At 32.8% G+C, this 18,058-nt stretch overlaps 1 protein-coding gene across 1 annotated transcript; it reads right to left on the minus strand.

Moving 5' to 3' along the window:
- Positions 1-7,993: 7,993 nt before the first annotated feature.
- On the minus strand, positions 7,994-12,247 carry LOC132049241 (polygalacturonase-2-like). Its single transcript, XM_059439967.1, has 9 exons — positions 11,739-12,247; positions 11,244-11,375; positions 10,816-10,983; positions 10,570-10,590; positions 9,694-9,901; positions 9,499-9,580; positions 9,197-9,305; positions 8,677-8,793; positions 7,994-8,464 (listed from the first exon to the last, which is right to left on the minus strand). Exons 1-9 carry the CDS (start codon positions 12,045-12,047, stop codon positions 8,195-8,197), a joined length of 1,416 nt encoding a protein of 471 aa, XP_059295950.1. The 5' UTR covers positions 12,048-12,247; the 3' UTR covers positions 7,994-8,194.
- Between the last annotated feature and the right edge of the window lie 5,811 nt (positions 12,248-18,058).

Here is an 18,058-nt window from a genome sequence, read left to right on the forward strand (position 1 = left end):
TTAGGAAAGTCACCCCAGCTTCTTGTATAAACCATTTATAGTGAAAGAGGTCATTTAACTGACTTCTGCTTCAGAGTAACCGTCAGCAGTAAATGTCTCTTTTGCCTTGAGGATATTTCGCACAAGCCTTGATGCTTGTGACAATTGCACATCCCTAAAATAACCATTACTTATAATTAGTGAATTAAATAAATAGAAGGTAAAAGTGATGTTTCTTATTTCCAAGAAAATTCATTAGTACTTCTAATTAATGAATAAATAAGCCGCAGGAGAGAATAGCAAAGGAATTCCCTTTCCAAGAATAACCATTGAGTACTCCTATTTAATGAACAAATTCACAGCAAATAGCAGTTCACGTTTTCAAGGATAACCATTACTCCTATTGATCCTCATAAGTACGGTACATATAATGAATCTTCCAAGACGAAACCCCACCAAGGTAACTACACGAATGCACAGATAAAGAGGGAATACATCGGAATCCCCTGAAGTTAGACACCTTTTTTCAAAAAGACATTTAAATTTTGCGGGGTCTTATTATCCCCCTAAACAACTTTGAACTGATATAATTATCTCTTTTTTCGTCCAATCCCAATTTTTAACAAGTAGGTGTTAACCATGCGCCAATCCCCATTTGACACGTGTTATTTTAGTTAAAATTACATTTTCTTTTCATTTTTTGTTTTTGTTTACACTATTTCATTTTCTCTTTCTAATTTTTAAAACCCCAACCCACATGTTCTTCTTCTTCAGCTATGCTCCCTCATATTTTCTCTTTCTTCTTCTTTATTCTACCCCCTCCCCCCCAAATACCACCCCCAACCCCGATAATAAGACGAAGTGTTTGTTGAGTAGTTGATAACTAAAATCACGGAATGTATGATCATGAACCCATTTGAAAACCAATCATGAAGGTGCTTTTTCTTTAGTTTTTCATTAGAAAAAAGGGCAGAAAATAATACCACAGAGAAAAACTTCAGAAAATGAGTCGTTTTTCAATTTCTACTGTATTGTTCCTTACAGTTCTCCATGTTCTGCTCTTGCGTGCGCATTCAACTATACATACCGTTTTTCTTTTCTTGAGTAAATTTAAATAGTTGGAAATTACATCAAGTAATTTATCTCTTTTTCATGTAATTTTATTTAGCACAATTATAAATGAAGGTTTTGAAAAGAATCAATGAATTTCCCATAATTTAGAAGGGGTTGGGCTGAAACTCGAATAAAAGAGCTAGATCTTGCCTCTATTAATCTTAAAATCTAATGGGTTTTGCAGAATTGTTTGAAATGTAAGGAAATTTTTTTAATAAGATTTCGGAATTGAAGAAAAAGTTGAAGCGGCAATAGTAAAAAGAGGGTGGTCAGAGTTGTGGCAGAAATAATGGCATTGAAAGTGGCGGGTGGTGTGGCAGAGATGCTTTATGAAGAAGAAAGAAGAAAGAAAAGAATGCACCAGCCTCATTTGCCATTGCTCGGGCTATCAACTTCTTTCCCGACCTAGGAGGTCCATAAAGAATTCCTTGGACCAATTTCTCCAGACCAATAGATTTGAGGACTTTAAAAAGCCTTAATATAAGCTCAACAAGGAAGCGTATCTCAGCCATTTGCCTAATGCCAATGCCGCCAACATCTCCATAACCTAAATGTTACATTGAAAAGAAATTTACTTTTTTTTTTTAAATCATCAGTACCATTTAAGGTAAACCTCTATATATTTTGGAAACATAGTCTGCATCAATTTTAAAACTTAACAACAGTGTGCTTCTTGTATGATCAACTGCAAGTATGGAGAATTTCTGGCTATGAAAGAACTCAAGAGCACCAACAGCATCATCATCTAGACGGAGTTTCACCAATAAGAGATACAAACCCCACATTTTTGCAAATTTAAGATCCGAACGAACCATCAAAGCTACAACGCTACGTCTCTTGAATTGCTTCAATACAACAATAGCAGATATGCAGAGGTACTTGGGATTGGAGAATGGAAACCATCCCTCCTCAAACCAACCCTCTTCCACAAGGTCATTGAAAAGAAATTTACTCCTATAATGAATCAAACCTCATAAACAGTTAAAGCTAGGTAACAATAAAATCATCTTGAACTTATGTCAATCAACTACTAGACCTTTTTCTCACATGTTATATCTAAACCTAATCAAAAAAATATTTTTCAAATTAGATGAGATCGAGAGAGACGAACTCTCAGCTCTAGTTCACTGGACACGGGCAATCAGCTACTCGTCATCTGCTTTATTGTCACTTGCTAAAGTTATTGTCTGTCATTCATTAATGGATTAAAGTTGTTGGGAAAACCAGTACAATAATAAATAATATTATTCATTTTGCAAACTGATAGTATTGAAAATATAATATTACTATAATAGTATTTTAAATAAAAACACTAGTAAAATAAATAATACTACTGTCACGCCCCGAACCATGGCCTGGATGTAACACGGAACTCGCTGCCTTACTGCATGTGATTGAGCGAATCACATGGCTTGCCGAATCATCATGAGGCACAACATGAGCGGAAATATAAATGAATGCATGATGAGCCTTTATAAAACGTAAAAAAAAGTCATAATACTTAATAAAAATACTTGTTTAAACATGAGTGCGGAAATAACATGAACGAGCCAAAAATGGCTATACGACTCTGAAAGTCTGACATAACATAACTGACTTGTCTAGTCTATGAAACCTCTATCATAAGTCTGACTGTAAAACATACTTGATGGGACAAGGCCCTCAACATACCTTAAATGCATAGCTAATCATAAAATAAAGAGTTAACTAAACCCCGAGTGAGATGGGGCTCACCAATAAGCTGACGAGCAATATCCTACAAGTAAATCTGTTGCCCTGTGAATCAATACCTGCATCGTGAAATGCAGGTCCCCCGGGCAATAAAAGGGGACGTCAGCACATTGAATGTACTGGCAGTAAAGTAACTGAATGAAATAAACGTGGGACATGAAGTAATAAAGATAAGAACTGAACGTGAAACTGAAACCTGGTCATGAGCATGAACATGAATACGTATATAATATAAAACATGAGTAAAACATGGTAAGTTGGGAGAGCATTTCATAAACCGACAACATGATATCACCACATGAGTACGTGGAGTCTGGTACCTCGCCGAACTAGCAGAGACCCTATACCTTCCAGGGTATAAGGTGTTAACATGCCTGATGGATCCATTTAGTGTAAAATTAAGGAATCATCCTAACTGGGCGGAGCGATCCTTGTCCTATGGTGGCTACGTAGTTTCAGGCTATCTGAGCCTTCTTGGTAATTCGTGCAACTCCTAAAACACATGAACATGATATAATTGGCTAAGAAGCCCATGATTTTCATAAATTAACTTGTACTTTACTTGTAATCATGATTTCATGACAATAACTTGTAAACATGGTTTCATAAAATAATTTGTATTTAGCATGTATGTATCTTGTATCATGGCATGAAAGTAATTATATAATATAGTTGCATGAAAACTGTTACATCTCGAAAATTTTGAATTTTGTTGCCTTGTGAGTAGGCTAAGGTGAGCTTAAGGTGATTATGAAACCCTTATGAGATTAAGGAAAGTATTAGATAGCTTAAGGTGCATACTATAAGATTTCGAGTCATATGAATATGTGAAGTTTAGTTTGTTGAAGGAAGTGAAATGTAAGTCGTGTTCGGAAAGGTTCTCGCTATAATCAGGCTAATGTTTATTTAGAAATATCTTGAGGGGCTGCTATAGGACCTATTTTATGGTTAATAAAGTGTTATATAAGTGCCAAGAAGGTTCCACAAGGATTGGAAGTCAAACGAGTCGACGAGAATGAAATTCGAAAATTCCCAGTTGTACGGCCATTTGTACGAACCGTATAAATTATACGGCCCGTATAATGGTCCATAGATTGCTTCCAGAGAAGGGTGCAACCTGGTAAGATTATACGGTCTAATTATACGGACAGTATAAATTATACGGCCCGTATAATTGGCCGTATAATCGGGTCGGGTCAGAATTTTCTTTTTATAAGCATGGACGACCCTCACTTTATTTTCATTTCCCACATTTCTTCCAACTCTCCAAGGCTCCAAAACCCTTTTCCCAACATATTTCACTCAAACCCAAGAGATTACAAAGATCAAATAGCAAGAATCAAAGTGTTCATGTGTTAGAAGGCTTCCTAGGGTTGGTAGATTTCAAGATATACTTGGGCATTGTAGCTAGGGTTTTTGCACAAGTTGATAACTGCTCCAAAGCTTGTTCCTATGGGATAAAAATCTTAGTTTCCATGCTTATTTCATGTTATTGAGAATGCTTGGTTGTAGCAAAACTTGGGTAGAAGAAGAAAGTAGAAAATGAAGTCTAAATGTAGTTTTTATGATGTTTTTGAGTAGTAAGCTAACTTAAGTTGTGATTCTTAGTATGATATGGATGTAATCTCATTATGGGAGGTAATAATGGTGATGAGGAAGCGTTGTATGAAAATGTGCAAAAGTTGGTATGAGGTTGCTAGTATGAGTTGAATATGAGAGTGAATATTGAAGGCTTAATGTAATGTGATTACTTGATTATGATATTGTGGATGTTTGGGAGTTGTATTGTAGTATAGTGGAAGTCGATGGAATAGGGGAAATGCTGCCCAATTTTCGTTAGATCATGAATTATTCTAGTTTGGATTTAAGAGTATCATTAAGGCTTAACTATGGTATGAATCCTTCTAAATGTAGATTATTCAAGCTTCGACGGTGAATGCTAAATAGTTAAGAAGATGACGAGGTATGGAAGGCTAACCTTCTTCTATTAAGGCATGGTTCCTTTGATATATATATATATATATATATATATATATATATATATATATATATATATATATATATATCCTTTCATTAGTTCCATAATGTCTTCCAAATGACACTATCTCTAAGATTACCAAAGCTCATGATTCTCGATACTTTCATGATAATATTACCTCCCCTATATGATAGTTGACCCTCTAAGGATAAATGTAACCAAAATGACAATGGTAATGAAGTTGATGATACTTATGGACTTCTATGTATACGTTTCTAAGTATGTATGACTATTAAGTAACACCGAGCTTATATGGCCGGGTATGATACTTATCGCGCGCACCTCTGGGATTGGGTACGGATAACACCGAGCATTGGTAGAGCCGGTATGTATAATCACCGAGCCTTGTCGTATGTGAAATACCGAACCTTTATGGTCGGTATAATATGGATACGATTATGAATACGAATATGGATACGAATACGAGTACGAATACGAATATGTATATATATATATATATATATATATATATATATATATATATATATATATATATATATATATATATGCATTAGAAAAGGAAGGTCCCTATGAGAGACAAGTAAGTAAATATGATGATGGCCACTAAAGGTACAAATGGCTCTATTACCTCCTGATTCTTCTATCTTATGCTCCTACTATGATGTTGATTATGCTTTACATACTTAGTACGTTATTTGTACTAACATCCTTTTATTTGTGGACGCTGCGTCATGCCCGCAGGTGGACAGGGAGATAGGCTTGATCTATAGATTTCTTATTCAGGGACTGCATAGAGGAGCTCCATTTCATCCGGAGCTACAGCTTTTGGGTATTATTCTTTTGTGTACATACATATGGGCATGGCGGGGTCCTGTCCCGCCTATATGATGTTACATACTCTTCTTAGAGGTTCGTAGACAGTTGTGTATGGTGAGATGTCTTGTAGCCTTGTCGGCTCACATTTAGTATATTATTTTGTTAGCCTCGTCGGCTTGTGTATATGGATATGGGCATGCTTGTTGATGATGGTATAAATGTGTCATTGCCCGATGTGATTAGTATTTTTGATGTATTGGAATCATGAGTAGGCCACGTGGCTCACCTAGATGTTAAGTTGATGGTACGATAAGAGGCGTCTGGGTGGATAGCACTGGGTGCCCGTCATGGCCCTCCGGTTGGGTCGTGACAAAAACTTGTAGATAGTAGGATATTCATGAAATAATCATTTTTAGTTAAAAACACGCATGCAAGAACCCATGAAATACAAGATATGGGTTTTCATGGATTACGGACTGATTCTCGATAATCATATGGAGTTATTAAGAACACAATGATAGAATAATAGCAATTCATACATAATATAATCATGGACATGGACCTAGGGTTGTCATGAGTATGGTATAGAAAACCTAGTTTTCGTAAGGATTCATATTTTATGGATTAAGAGGCGTGGGGAAGAACAATGATGTTCCACACGTAGATAGCAAACCTACATACCTGGTAATGCTCCAAACTTGTATAAAAAATTTGTTCTTGAAAGAAGAATCGTAAAGCCTAGTCTTGAACTCCCTTTAATTGGATTTTCTTGAAAACCCTAGGTTAAGAATGATGAATTTCTTGATTAGAATCCATGGATACATGTTAGAATTGACTTAGAAGGCTTAGAATAGGCTTACCTTGGTGTTCTTAATGATGAGAGAAAGTAGGAGGTCGTTGCAGGGCTTGAAGGAATGAAAAAAACGATTTGGATCAACTGATATGGACGAATATATACTGTTCTGGGTCGTAAAATTACATGGTCATTAAATACGGTCCGTATTTTAATATATGGGCGGTATTTCGGATCGTATTTTTTGGACTGCTATGTGACTCTTTAGTAAAATGACCATAACTCTTTGTACAGATGTCCGCTTGACCTCCTTAATATATCGTTGAAAAGATATTTCAAAGCTCTACAACTTTTATCAGGAAGTTTTCCCAAATTGCCAAATAATAAAGGGTTTATGATTGGTGGAATTAAGACCTCCTACAAACTCACTTGAAAACATGCCTCCTAGAGTGGCTTCTAACTTTGTTTTGCCCAAAGATTCTTCTTATGACTTGATTAGTTTTCAAAACACTTCCTATATCTCCCATATTGGTTCCATTTTCTCCCCTATATTACGCGTTAAACCTTAGCCCGAAGATCCGAGATGCTACAACTACGATAATATATTTGGTAAATATGACTTGAGTCGTGTTAGGCACTGTCCTAAGAAACTATTTCAGCAATATGAAATGTTTCTCCAAGATTAAATAAGCCCTTCTCTAATTAATTAGAGGATACAAGAATCAGCAAAATTAAATAATAGTACCAGCAAATTTTAAAAGACAAAATACAACAAACAAAAAGATAATTGAACTAAAAAAAGGAGCTATTTAAAGGAGGGGGACCGTACATATATGAAAAGGGAAAGAAGGTTTAGGATTGTTTTGCTGGAGGAAATGTGAGCCTATTTATAGGCTTAAAGGTTGAAGATTTTCTTGACAAGTGTTAGGTAAGGTGTCAAAACATTTTCATGCAATTTGCCACACAATATTGACTTGCCACTTCTCCAAGTAATTAGGCACATTTGTCATAAAAATCTTTAAAATACTACTACAAAAGGTACTCTTCATGGAGTCGATAACCAATTCATAGATATTGCAATCTTCCTCTAGTTGTAACAGAAAGTAACTAGACTATTACATGTATTTGCAATCCAATCCGTTGGATGTTATGTATAAAATTTAATTTACTAATAATATAAAAAAGTGAGTAGTTTAATCAAAAATCTAAAATATTTTACTATAAGAAAGTAGGCAATTTTTCTTTCTTTTCTTTTGATTAGGATTTTTTTTTCTACAAACTTCAATTATTGTCTAAGCAAAAATAAAATCATAGAATTCACTACTTATTAAAAAATTTGGTGCCTCAAATTTTTGGGGGCTTAAAGCAAAGGCTCTACTAGCCTCTCCTTTAGCCACCCCTGATCACTATTACGTCTAGAATGCAATGGAGAAGTTTACCTAGGGAAGAAGGAAAAAAACCATGGGCATGCTTAACCAACTTAGTTTTTATTCTCAGCTCCCTGAGCAATTAAATTCATTACACCGAAAGTTTATCAAATAATGGCATTATAATTCATGAGAAATGCCAAAGGAATATCATATGTACAACCATAGATTACTTAATTTGTATGTACAATAAATACTGTGAATCTTTTGACTAGAAACAATAATCTTATTAAAACTCCAACATATAATATCTTTTCTTTATTGTGTCATATATATTATGTACATCTACTATATATATCCCCTAAAAAAGCATAACACCAACACCCTATTTAAAAATCAGTATAAATAATAATTGTAGTACAAAGAGATCAACTCTAGTAAACTTTTTCCTGCAGTGCAATGTGGTGAGACTTTTTCAACATTGCTGAATTTGACATTTTTGCAAATAGCCTTTGAAGTTCCACTTTCCCCTACCAAATTTATATTCTGCATTACAATTCCTTCACATGGGAAGCTCTTGCTGCAATTAAAATTTATGGCCACATTTGTTGCGCTTGAGCCCTTGATGTTCTGATACACCACATTTTTCACGTGAACGGCCGAACTCTGGGTCAAGTGACAAATATAAAAAATATTCCAAGTTATATATACCGGCAGCGTAAAAAAAAAAATTATATTGTCGATGTCTTTAACATGTGACATCAAACTAATTAATAGAGTACTGTTTTTGCCACATTATTAGTTACACATATATAGGCATTTACTTGCAATTACTATTAATGTATGAACTTAAATTCATATGAAAATAAGACTATTACCTGTTCTTTACACGGTCCTTCTTTATCACAATAGTTTTGGTCTATGATTATGGGGTTCTTCACTCCTTGCATTTTCACATTTTGAAATACGATGTTGCTTGCACTTCCAGATCCCCCCTGCATAAACCACACATTATATTATCATGATTTAGATGTCAACTATCTAATCAATAACTCTTCTTCCAAATCAAAATTCACATAACTAATTATTACATAATTATCCTAAGTGTCTTTTGAGATAGATGTTATCATTTTATTTGCATTAAGAATCTAAAGCATGGATTTTTCTTTTTGTTTACTGTTTTAGTCCCAATTTGCTCTTAATGGTTAAAAGTTTGGTTCAACCATGATCTCGTTTTTAGTGACTGAAGGCGATTTTAGGCCAAAATTATAACGGTAAGGATATGGATGAATTAATAAAATTTCTAACTGAGCGTAAAGTTAAACCTTTTCACATAGTATGAGTGCAAATCTGGTCATCTTTTTCCTATATAAGATAGAAAGTTAGTATAAGACATACCTGCCAAGTCTTTATCCTAAGTCCATTTGTAGTACCAGAAAGCTTGGCTCCCCTCACAGTAACATCAGACACGTGAGCTTCTGAATGTCCAGATCCTAAGCTTCCAATACTAATCGAATCACAGACAAAAAAAAAAAAAAAAAAGGAAACAAATGCGAATTACGCAAAAGATTATAGGTATTAATTACAAAATATATTAATTTGAAAAGGTAATTATATTAAAAAAAAAAAATACTATAATCTAACAGTGACAATAATCACTAGAAGAAACTGAATTTTACTCTTTCAAAATAGAGAAATACCTTATACCATGACCTGGACCACAAGTAATATCTGTGGCCCGCACCTTATGGGATCCACTGTCTATTGAAATACAATCATCACCTAAATATATATATATCCAGCAAAAAAATATCATTCAAATTATTAAAGTTAATTTGTTCACAAAAGAAAATTAGCATCTTTTGCTAAATTGGTTAGATAAAAATTAAATAAACCTGTTCCAATACTAGAGTGAGACATTTGGATATTTTGAGTATTTGCTACATGGATTCCATCAGTGTTAGGGCTATCTCCTGGAGCAGTGACAATCAAATTTGAAGCTTCAACATTAGTGCATCTCTCAAATGAGACATGAATTTGTTGCGCATTTTTGATCTTAAGGTGCTTCACTTTCAACTTCTTGCAATTGTAGAAGGTTAAGGCCTGTAAATTAAACAGTTTCAGTTTTAATTAACTAGAAACTAGATAAATAATTGCTCGACCATTAACCAGAGGTCTCGTGTTCGAGCCCTAGGAATGGAGACACTTTTGGTGGAAAGCGCTTCTCCCTTAAATAGCTTACGCAAGAGTCCTGATTAGCTTCCCCCAAAGCAGGTACCAGACACCCAAGACCGGAGCTAGGGGAAGATCATAATATATGTGAAAATCTTGCTTCCACTACAAGAAATTAAGAAGACATTTGCCAACAAAATTATTTTTTTTGCCATAGATAGACTATTGTTGCAAAAAGTATTTTTGACAACAACATTGTTTTTGTTGTTGCATAAACTTTTCCCATCGGCTGTTATTGCAACGACATGCAACAACTTTTTTGTTGTTGCCAAAAGTACTTTTTGCAACAACAGTCAATATTATGGCAACAAAAAAAAGTTCACTTTTAAAAGATTCACCATATATGCCAACAATAAAACTAAGTTGTTGCCAAATATTAAATTTTGCCAACTATATTAATTTTGTTGCCAAAAGAGCTGTTTTCATTTCTTACTTTCTTGTTGTGTTCCACCTCTGCTGAGACAGTGAGTGGAAAACCCAAAAAAAAAAAATTAAAAATTGAACTACTCATATCACAATTCCAAATCAAATGAACATACCGTTGGTGCAATCTTGCATGGCTGCATTGGGGAGAAATAAGTAACAATCAGTACAAGGCAATTGATGATCTTCTAAATAGAAAAGTTGCTTTGAAATTTAAATTAAGTAGATATTGTTGATTTTTCAATATGTTGTTGGACTCATGTCAGATCCTCTAAAAATACTTTTAGAGGATTTGACACACACCCATTAGCATTTTCAATGAGTTTGACCAGCATAACATAAAATTAAGCAAGTTTAATTACCAGTGATTTATTGATTTTGCAAGAATTTTGCCACCATATTTTCCCATTGCCATTGATAATTCCTCCTCCTTCAACAACTAAGTTTTGAACATTATTAAAAAGAATCCAATGGTTTCTATCTTTCCTGTAGTCCGAAGTTTTATCAGATGCTTTTAACGATCCAAAAACCTGCATATTAATTAAAATAAAATAAAAAAGGAAAAAAAACCCAACAAACTAAATTCCTATATGCAGAATCCTCTTTTTCTTTTCACTACTAAGAAACGCAAATTTCTGTCGGAATTTATTGAAAATTGCCGAAATGAAATTTTCGTCAAAAATCTCATATTTCCGACAGCATTCTCACGTGGATATTCGTCGGAAATAAATTCACGCTTTTAAAGTAGTGTTTTTCCTGCTATAAAAAATTAATGACCAATTAATCTGACCTGCATTGAAATGGAAGACTTGCATGGACCTGAAAATGTGATTTGCTTGAGAAGATAAGTCTTGTTGCGGTGAACAACAAAACGCACAGGTGTTTTGGATGAACATGCTTCTTTCCAAGCTTTCTCAAATGCCTGAAAGATCATTCCACACGATAAGAAAATTATTTTCTGAAAAATAAATACATATAAGAAATTAGTAATATTATTAGCAAATTGGAGAGTGTTTTGATGAAATTTCTGAGCACTAAATGTCAATAATAATGTCGATTTCGTAATTATAGCAAGCATTAAGAATTAAGAGTATAGTCAAAGGTCAAGAATATGAAGAAAGTCATTTTCTACATTTTGAAAGAAAATGTTTCCTTTTGGTAACTAAACACCAAAAAATAATTTCCTCATTGTCGTGAAAAATAACTTTTGTCGTTCCAAACAACACGCCGTAATATTTCGCTAGCCATATTTTCATCTTCATACTCCAATATTTAAAGAACTTACCATAGTGTCGTCTGTATCTCCATCACCCTTAGCTCCAAAGCTACGTACATCAATTAATGCAACCTCATTAGCAACCTCTTCAACATTATCATTGAAACCATGAATTTGATCTTGATTAATGTTGTTGCCTTCTGTAATGGTGTCCAAATAAGAAGGATAAGCTTGAAAGTCATGGCCAAATTCTTGTTCTAGATTTTTACGAGCTTGTGTGGATAAATCATCATCAGCATCACATTCATGGGGGCTACTTCTACAAGTTGAAATTGATACAACCAAAAGAATAATTAGAATGATCCTTTGGATAGACATGATATATTGCTATATGGTATGCTTTTTAATTTGTCTGTTGAAAAAATGAATTATGACAAAGATTGTTATGGAGGGAAGTATGGAAAAAGGTTAGTATGATGAGAGGGTATGGAAGTGATTGTAGGATATGGGAAGTTATGTCTATTTATAGATTTTAGGGGGGTTTGAATTGATCATTGTTTGTTGGATTATTTCAATACGGCATTTATGTATATATTTTGGATGAGAGAGCTTTAGACGAAAGAATTTCTTCGACGACTTTTATGTTCGGTGTACTAACTGTGTAAAGAATGTTTATATTATCAAGTGAAGTAAAGAATGTTTATATTATCAAGTTAAGTTGATTCATAGCTAGCAATAGATAACTTTTCATATTATGTCTGATACAGTGATATGGAAAACAGACTAATAACCTGATTGTAGGCATCGATATTTTATTTTTGATGTCTACACTGATATATATTAAATTACACTAATCTATCTACATATATTAAAAGCATGAATAATTTTCGCTAAATGTTGAACGACCAAAATATCCTTCAAATATTGAACGACTTTTATGCCCTTAAAAATTTAAGTTAAGCCCGGATATAATTGGTTAATTTTATTATATTTTATTTTATTTATTAATTGGTTAGTTTGGATTTTACTTTGTTTAAAGGAACCAAACCAGAATATTTTGCAAGCATTTTTTATTAAGGGTCTCAAATCTATAAGTTTTCAAATTCAATTCCCGATTTGGTAACATTACTCTTATCTTTTATAAAATAGTAATGTCTATATTATTATAAAAGCAAGAGTCGTAAAATACTAAATATTTAACGATGAAAATTTTCTCTAAATGTTGATAGACTTTTATATCCTTAGATATTTGTAGAATTTAAGGATATAATTGTAGATCACCCAAGAATGTATTCTTTTCTGATTTAAACTACACCTACAACGACCTACAAAGTTAATATTTGGTACAATTCATTAAAGAATATATGGGAAAACTAATCAACAAGGAAACCGTGAGACTAAACATGAAGAAGTCTACCAACAAATTCTTTTTATTTACTTTAGATTTTGGGTTGTAAGAATTATAAACGATATATATAACAAATGGCATGATTTCATATATATATATATATATATATATATATATATATATATATATATATATATTCGTGCAATGCACGTACATAGAGGGTAGTAATGTAAAACTTCTATATATTGTTGGTGCATATATATATATATATATATATATATATATATATATATATATATTTTTTTTTTTGGTTAAATAGACATTACTGATATATTAACTTATATCTACCGAAACTACATTAGAGTTAATGACACTAGAGCCATTGGATTGTCTAGAGTTTGCACCCTTATGGGTGTTACAACACAAAACACTTCAATCATAAATAGTTCCTACCATGTCTGCCTAAAAAACACTTCTAACAAACATTGGCTAATCTGTTATTTAATTGTTATGTTGTTAATTCCATGCCTTCAAAAAGCCGTTAAGATTTGTACCCCCTCCTTAGCCAATAGGTCTGCAACCTTGTTCTGGTCTCGATAGCTATGCCTTAGCACCGGATGTCCCAGCTCTCTCATTAATCATTTGCAATAAGAAATTATAGAATTATAAGGCAGATGTACTTCATTGATCATTTTAATTACCTCGCTAATATAATAAAGTTTTTGGATATGGAGCACAAACTACAATGTTATATTAATCGTATTTTGAATATATATATATATATTATATATTATATATATGATCTTTAGAGGCATGAGGATATATTAACTATCCCGCGTTCCGAGAAGGGGTTGCATTCCGAGTCCCTACATAATAGTTGTTAGTTCAGTAATTTCCTGGGGTTCCCATTTAATGGCAAAATTATTAGTGGTATGTGGGAGTCCCTTCATGTAACCCAAGACCCAGTTTCCACTCCTATCCCGAAATACTCCTCCTATTCCTCCTACCCTTGGGTTCCCCTGGCAGGCTCCGTCTGTATTAAGTTTATAGGGGGTAAGGTCTGGGGGTTCCCATTTAATGGAAATTGTGGTTCTAGCCATAGGGGTGGTGGTATGATGACATGTTTGGGTGTACTCTATGGCTTGACTGTATATCTGTGAGAAGGAGGGGTATTCATGCTTGTGGTTGAAGAGATTACTATTCCTATTCAACCAGATTCCCCAAAAACAGAAGGGCATCAGACTAGTCCAATGGATGAGATGATTAAAATAGATATTACGTACATGCATTAATTTATCATACATTAAATCTATTTAATATATTACTATCATATATTTTATGGTTATTCGTACGACTATTCGTGTTGATAGCAGGCCAAGCTTCTGTTAAGGTGCTTTCACTGCTTCAATTGGTTTGACATCAAATTAATTAACTTAATATTGCGTTTTGATGAAGCTTAAAGTTTAAACTTCAGTGAAATTCAATTGATCGAGTTGTCGAAATATTTAAAAGTTAAGCTGATAGACAAATTACATTAAGAAAATAAAAATGTTGAAATGTAAATGTTATTGAATCCCCTCGAGAAGAAAGAGTGACTCCATAGTAATGGACAAGGAGGTTTAATATTCACATGAAGTCTTATGTTCAAACTCCATTAACAATAGTATTCTAGTTATTAATTCCCGGGTGAAAATCTGATTGGATCTGCCCTTTACCTTTATTCTATATACTCCCTCTGTCCCAATTTGTTTGATACCTTTCGCTTTTCAAGAGTCAAACTTCTTAATTTTGACCGTGTGTTTGAACATTGAATCTTTAATTTTTTTGAAATAAAATTTACATATTTGAAAACAACGTAAAAAGTACTATAAATCACCATAATTAATAATTTAAAATATTTAAAAGACATATGAAAAATTACGGTCAAACAACAACTCGTTTGACTCTCGAAAAGCGAAAAGCGTCAAACAAATTGGAACGGAGGGAGTATGTTTATAATGGTGTCATTCTAATTAATTTGTGACTCTCAGTAAAGCGCTAATTCTTCTTTTCCTTGATCATGCCATGAATAACTTGATTTTTTTTTTATACCACAAGAACTTTCCCTTGAGCAGGTTTTATTTGTTTGTTTGTGTTATTTAGTAAGCCTTTAATTTATCTTGAAATAGGAATTACCAATATGGCAGTTTGCGTGTTTTAATTTGTTACATTTAATTAATCTTCTCTAAATGGAAATCCTGATTTAATTTATCCTCATACATGTATAATTATATTTCAAGGAAGAAATTAAAGAATGTGATGCCGCATGGGCTTTGCCGTGAATCATTAAGGGCCTAATTATGCCTTATGGAGTACTAATCAATTTTGCATGCAAAGAAACTCGATAATCATGATAGTGAAAAAATATTTATACAATTAAAATAATTACAAGTTAATCCTAATTAATAATAGTAACTAGTAATCTGATAAAAGTTACAGTAACTAATTCTTCATAATAAATTAAACTACAGTAGTAGTGTGAATATTGTTTTTACATTATTAGTGTATATATATAATTTAAATATATATTACTTTAATCTAGCGAGTATCGTATGGATATACCCTACATCTGTTTATATATGCTATCTCTATCTTCATGACATTGGATGCATGGACACTTGAATTTAGCATTAAGCAACTTAAAGCAATATAATCAATTACTGCGAAATGACAACTTAATGATGATAATCAAGAACTTGTTTATCGTTCCAACATAAATGCCTTCAACTTAATTACATCATATCCTTATATGTTTTCTGGCAGCAAAACATCTCGATGCTACATGTGTTATCAAGAATCGAGTGTGTAAAAGTGTGTATAAACACTCAAACATTATTAATACACTTTTATACAAGGTTGATCATTATGTATAATATTGTAGTTTAATATTGTGTACCGGGTATATAATATTGCGGACTTTGATATATCAAAATATGGATTTTGAAAGTGAAAGACATACCATATAATGAAGTCCTTACCTTTCGCCGTATCTTCAACGAATATTATGATGGGAATTCATCATTCCAACAGTTTAGAGTGGACATACATTTTGTCTCTTCATTTGCCAAAGTCGTTATGTCATCTCCGACGACTGATCAATGCGTGTTCCCAAAATTAGGAGGACCGAGGGCCGGGATAAATTAGGCTTTGATAGAGGCATTGCCCGTTGTTGTGAAAAAAAGATCGACACTGAATGTGCTATTTGTTTGTGAAATTTCAACTTTGCGCGCCTAAAGAGATGCCATATTGTAAGCAGCATTATCATATTATTCAAGAAAGCAGATTCACGATGTAGGTACGAGATGCCTGATGCATGCAGTGTTAATTACTATGATTGCCTGAATGTGAAGACTCATGTATTCGATCATTACATTACAATTTGTTTAGATGGTTGTTACTGCTAGATAGTTTGTAATATATATGAAGTGGATTGTCCCACAACATAAGGCAAAAAGTTTGAGAATATTATATACATTTTATTAAAATTAATTTTATGCATCATGAAAAGTCATGACTATTTAATACTTTTCTAAATTTCTTCATGAATCTATGAAAAATACTGCACGTATAAAAACAAAGCCATTATCTTCTTCGATTATATTTTCCTAGTATCTAACAGTTTTCTGTATTTATATTGTAATAAATTAAATTTATATGTTTATTTTATCTAGTAATTGTACTAGTGCTTATAGCTCATTTTAGTCAAAAAAAAAAAAACAAGAAACCCTTATGTAGTCCCAAAGTAATACACATGCAATGTATATTATGAACGAAAGATGTATAATGTATTTATCGATACAATCAAGGGATTTTCTTGCCATTTAGGGGAATTGTTTTAGCCCACCAGCCACAAACTTGAATCGGCGTTGAAAGAGGATGGAGGCGAAAGAACCGACAAGGATCGGCGGCAGAGGGATTGGAGGCGAAAGAACCGACGTGTGAAATTCTAGATGATTTGAGTTCAAAGGTGTATGTTCACAATTTACCAGACCAACTATTATTGCTATCAAAGATTATAATCTGAACTGTGTTGAAACTTCAAAGATTTTGTAATTGAATAGGAAATCAAAGTCTTCCCACCTTTTTGGAAATTTCAAGCACACATGAATATGTATCAATGCGGTGGTGGGTGAGTGGTAGGGAAATAAATTTTTGTATAAGGTTGTATAATTTTATATTAAAATATCTCCTTATATAAAGTTGTATACTATTGTATAATATATATATACTTTTATTTACAAGTATAAAGTTGTATATTATTGTATAATATTGTATACGCATGGCTATGTGAACCTGGATTGTACATTATTGAAATTTCCCCTACAATCAATGCACAAAAAGGTTATCAAATAATGACGTTATAATTCATGAGAAATACCAAAAGTGTATCATATATGTACAACCATAGATTATAGTGTATGTATAAAGAATAATGTGAATCTTTTGGCTATAGAAACACTAATCTTATTAAGAAATAAGACTCCAACAACGACTTAACGATGACGATACATTAAAATTGTTTATATAAGTTTAAATTCATATATGCCGAAATATTTCAAAGTTAAGCTAGACAAATTACATTAAGAAAATAAAAATATTGAAAACTGAGAGAAAAGAGTGACTCTAGAAAACAGGGGAGGTTTAATATTCACATGAAGTCTTATATATGTTCAAAATTAATAGTATTAATTCCCTGGTGTTAATTGGATCTTTTATTCTATATAAGTTTATAATGATGTCATTTTAATTAATGTGTGACTCTCAGTAAAATGCGTATTCTTCTTTCCTTGATCATTCCATGAGTAACTTGATTTTTTTTATACCACAAGAACTTTCCCTGGAGCAGGTTTTATTTGTTTGTTTGTGTTATTTAGTAAGCCTTTAATTTATCTTGAAATAGGAATTACCAATATGGCAGTTTGCGTGTTTTAATTTGTTAAATTTAATTAACTTCTAAAATGGAAATCCTGCTTTAATTTATCCTCATATGTGTATAATTATA

This window comes from Lycium ferocissimum, chromosome 3 (assembly GCF_029784015.1).
Source record: "Lycium ferocissimum isolate CSIRO_LF1 chromosome 3, AGI_CSIRO_Lferr_CH_V1, whole genome shotgun sequence".
Classification (NCBI taxonomy): Eukaryota; Viridiplantae; Streptophyta; class Magnoliopsida; order Solanales; family Solanaceae; genus Lycium; species Lycium ferocissimum.

Bases quoted from the DNA above. Each gene is read 5' to 3' on its own strand.
- LOC132049241 (XM_059439967.1), bottom strand. From the start codon at position 12,047: ATGTCTATCCAAAGGATCATTCTAATTATTCTTTTGGTTGTATCAATT. The intron at 11,376-11,738 runs GTAAGTTCTTTA...ATGATCTTTCAG, and splicing joins GAGATACAGACGACACTATG to GCATTTGAGAAAGCTTGGAA. The intron at 9,902-10,569 runs GTATGTTCATTT...TTTAATTTACAG, and splicing joins CATGCAAGATTGCACCAACG to GCCTTAACCTTCTACAATTG.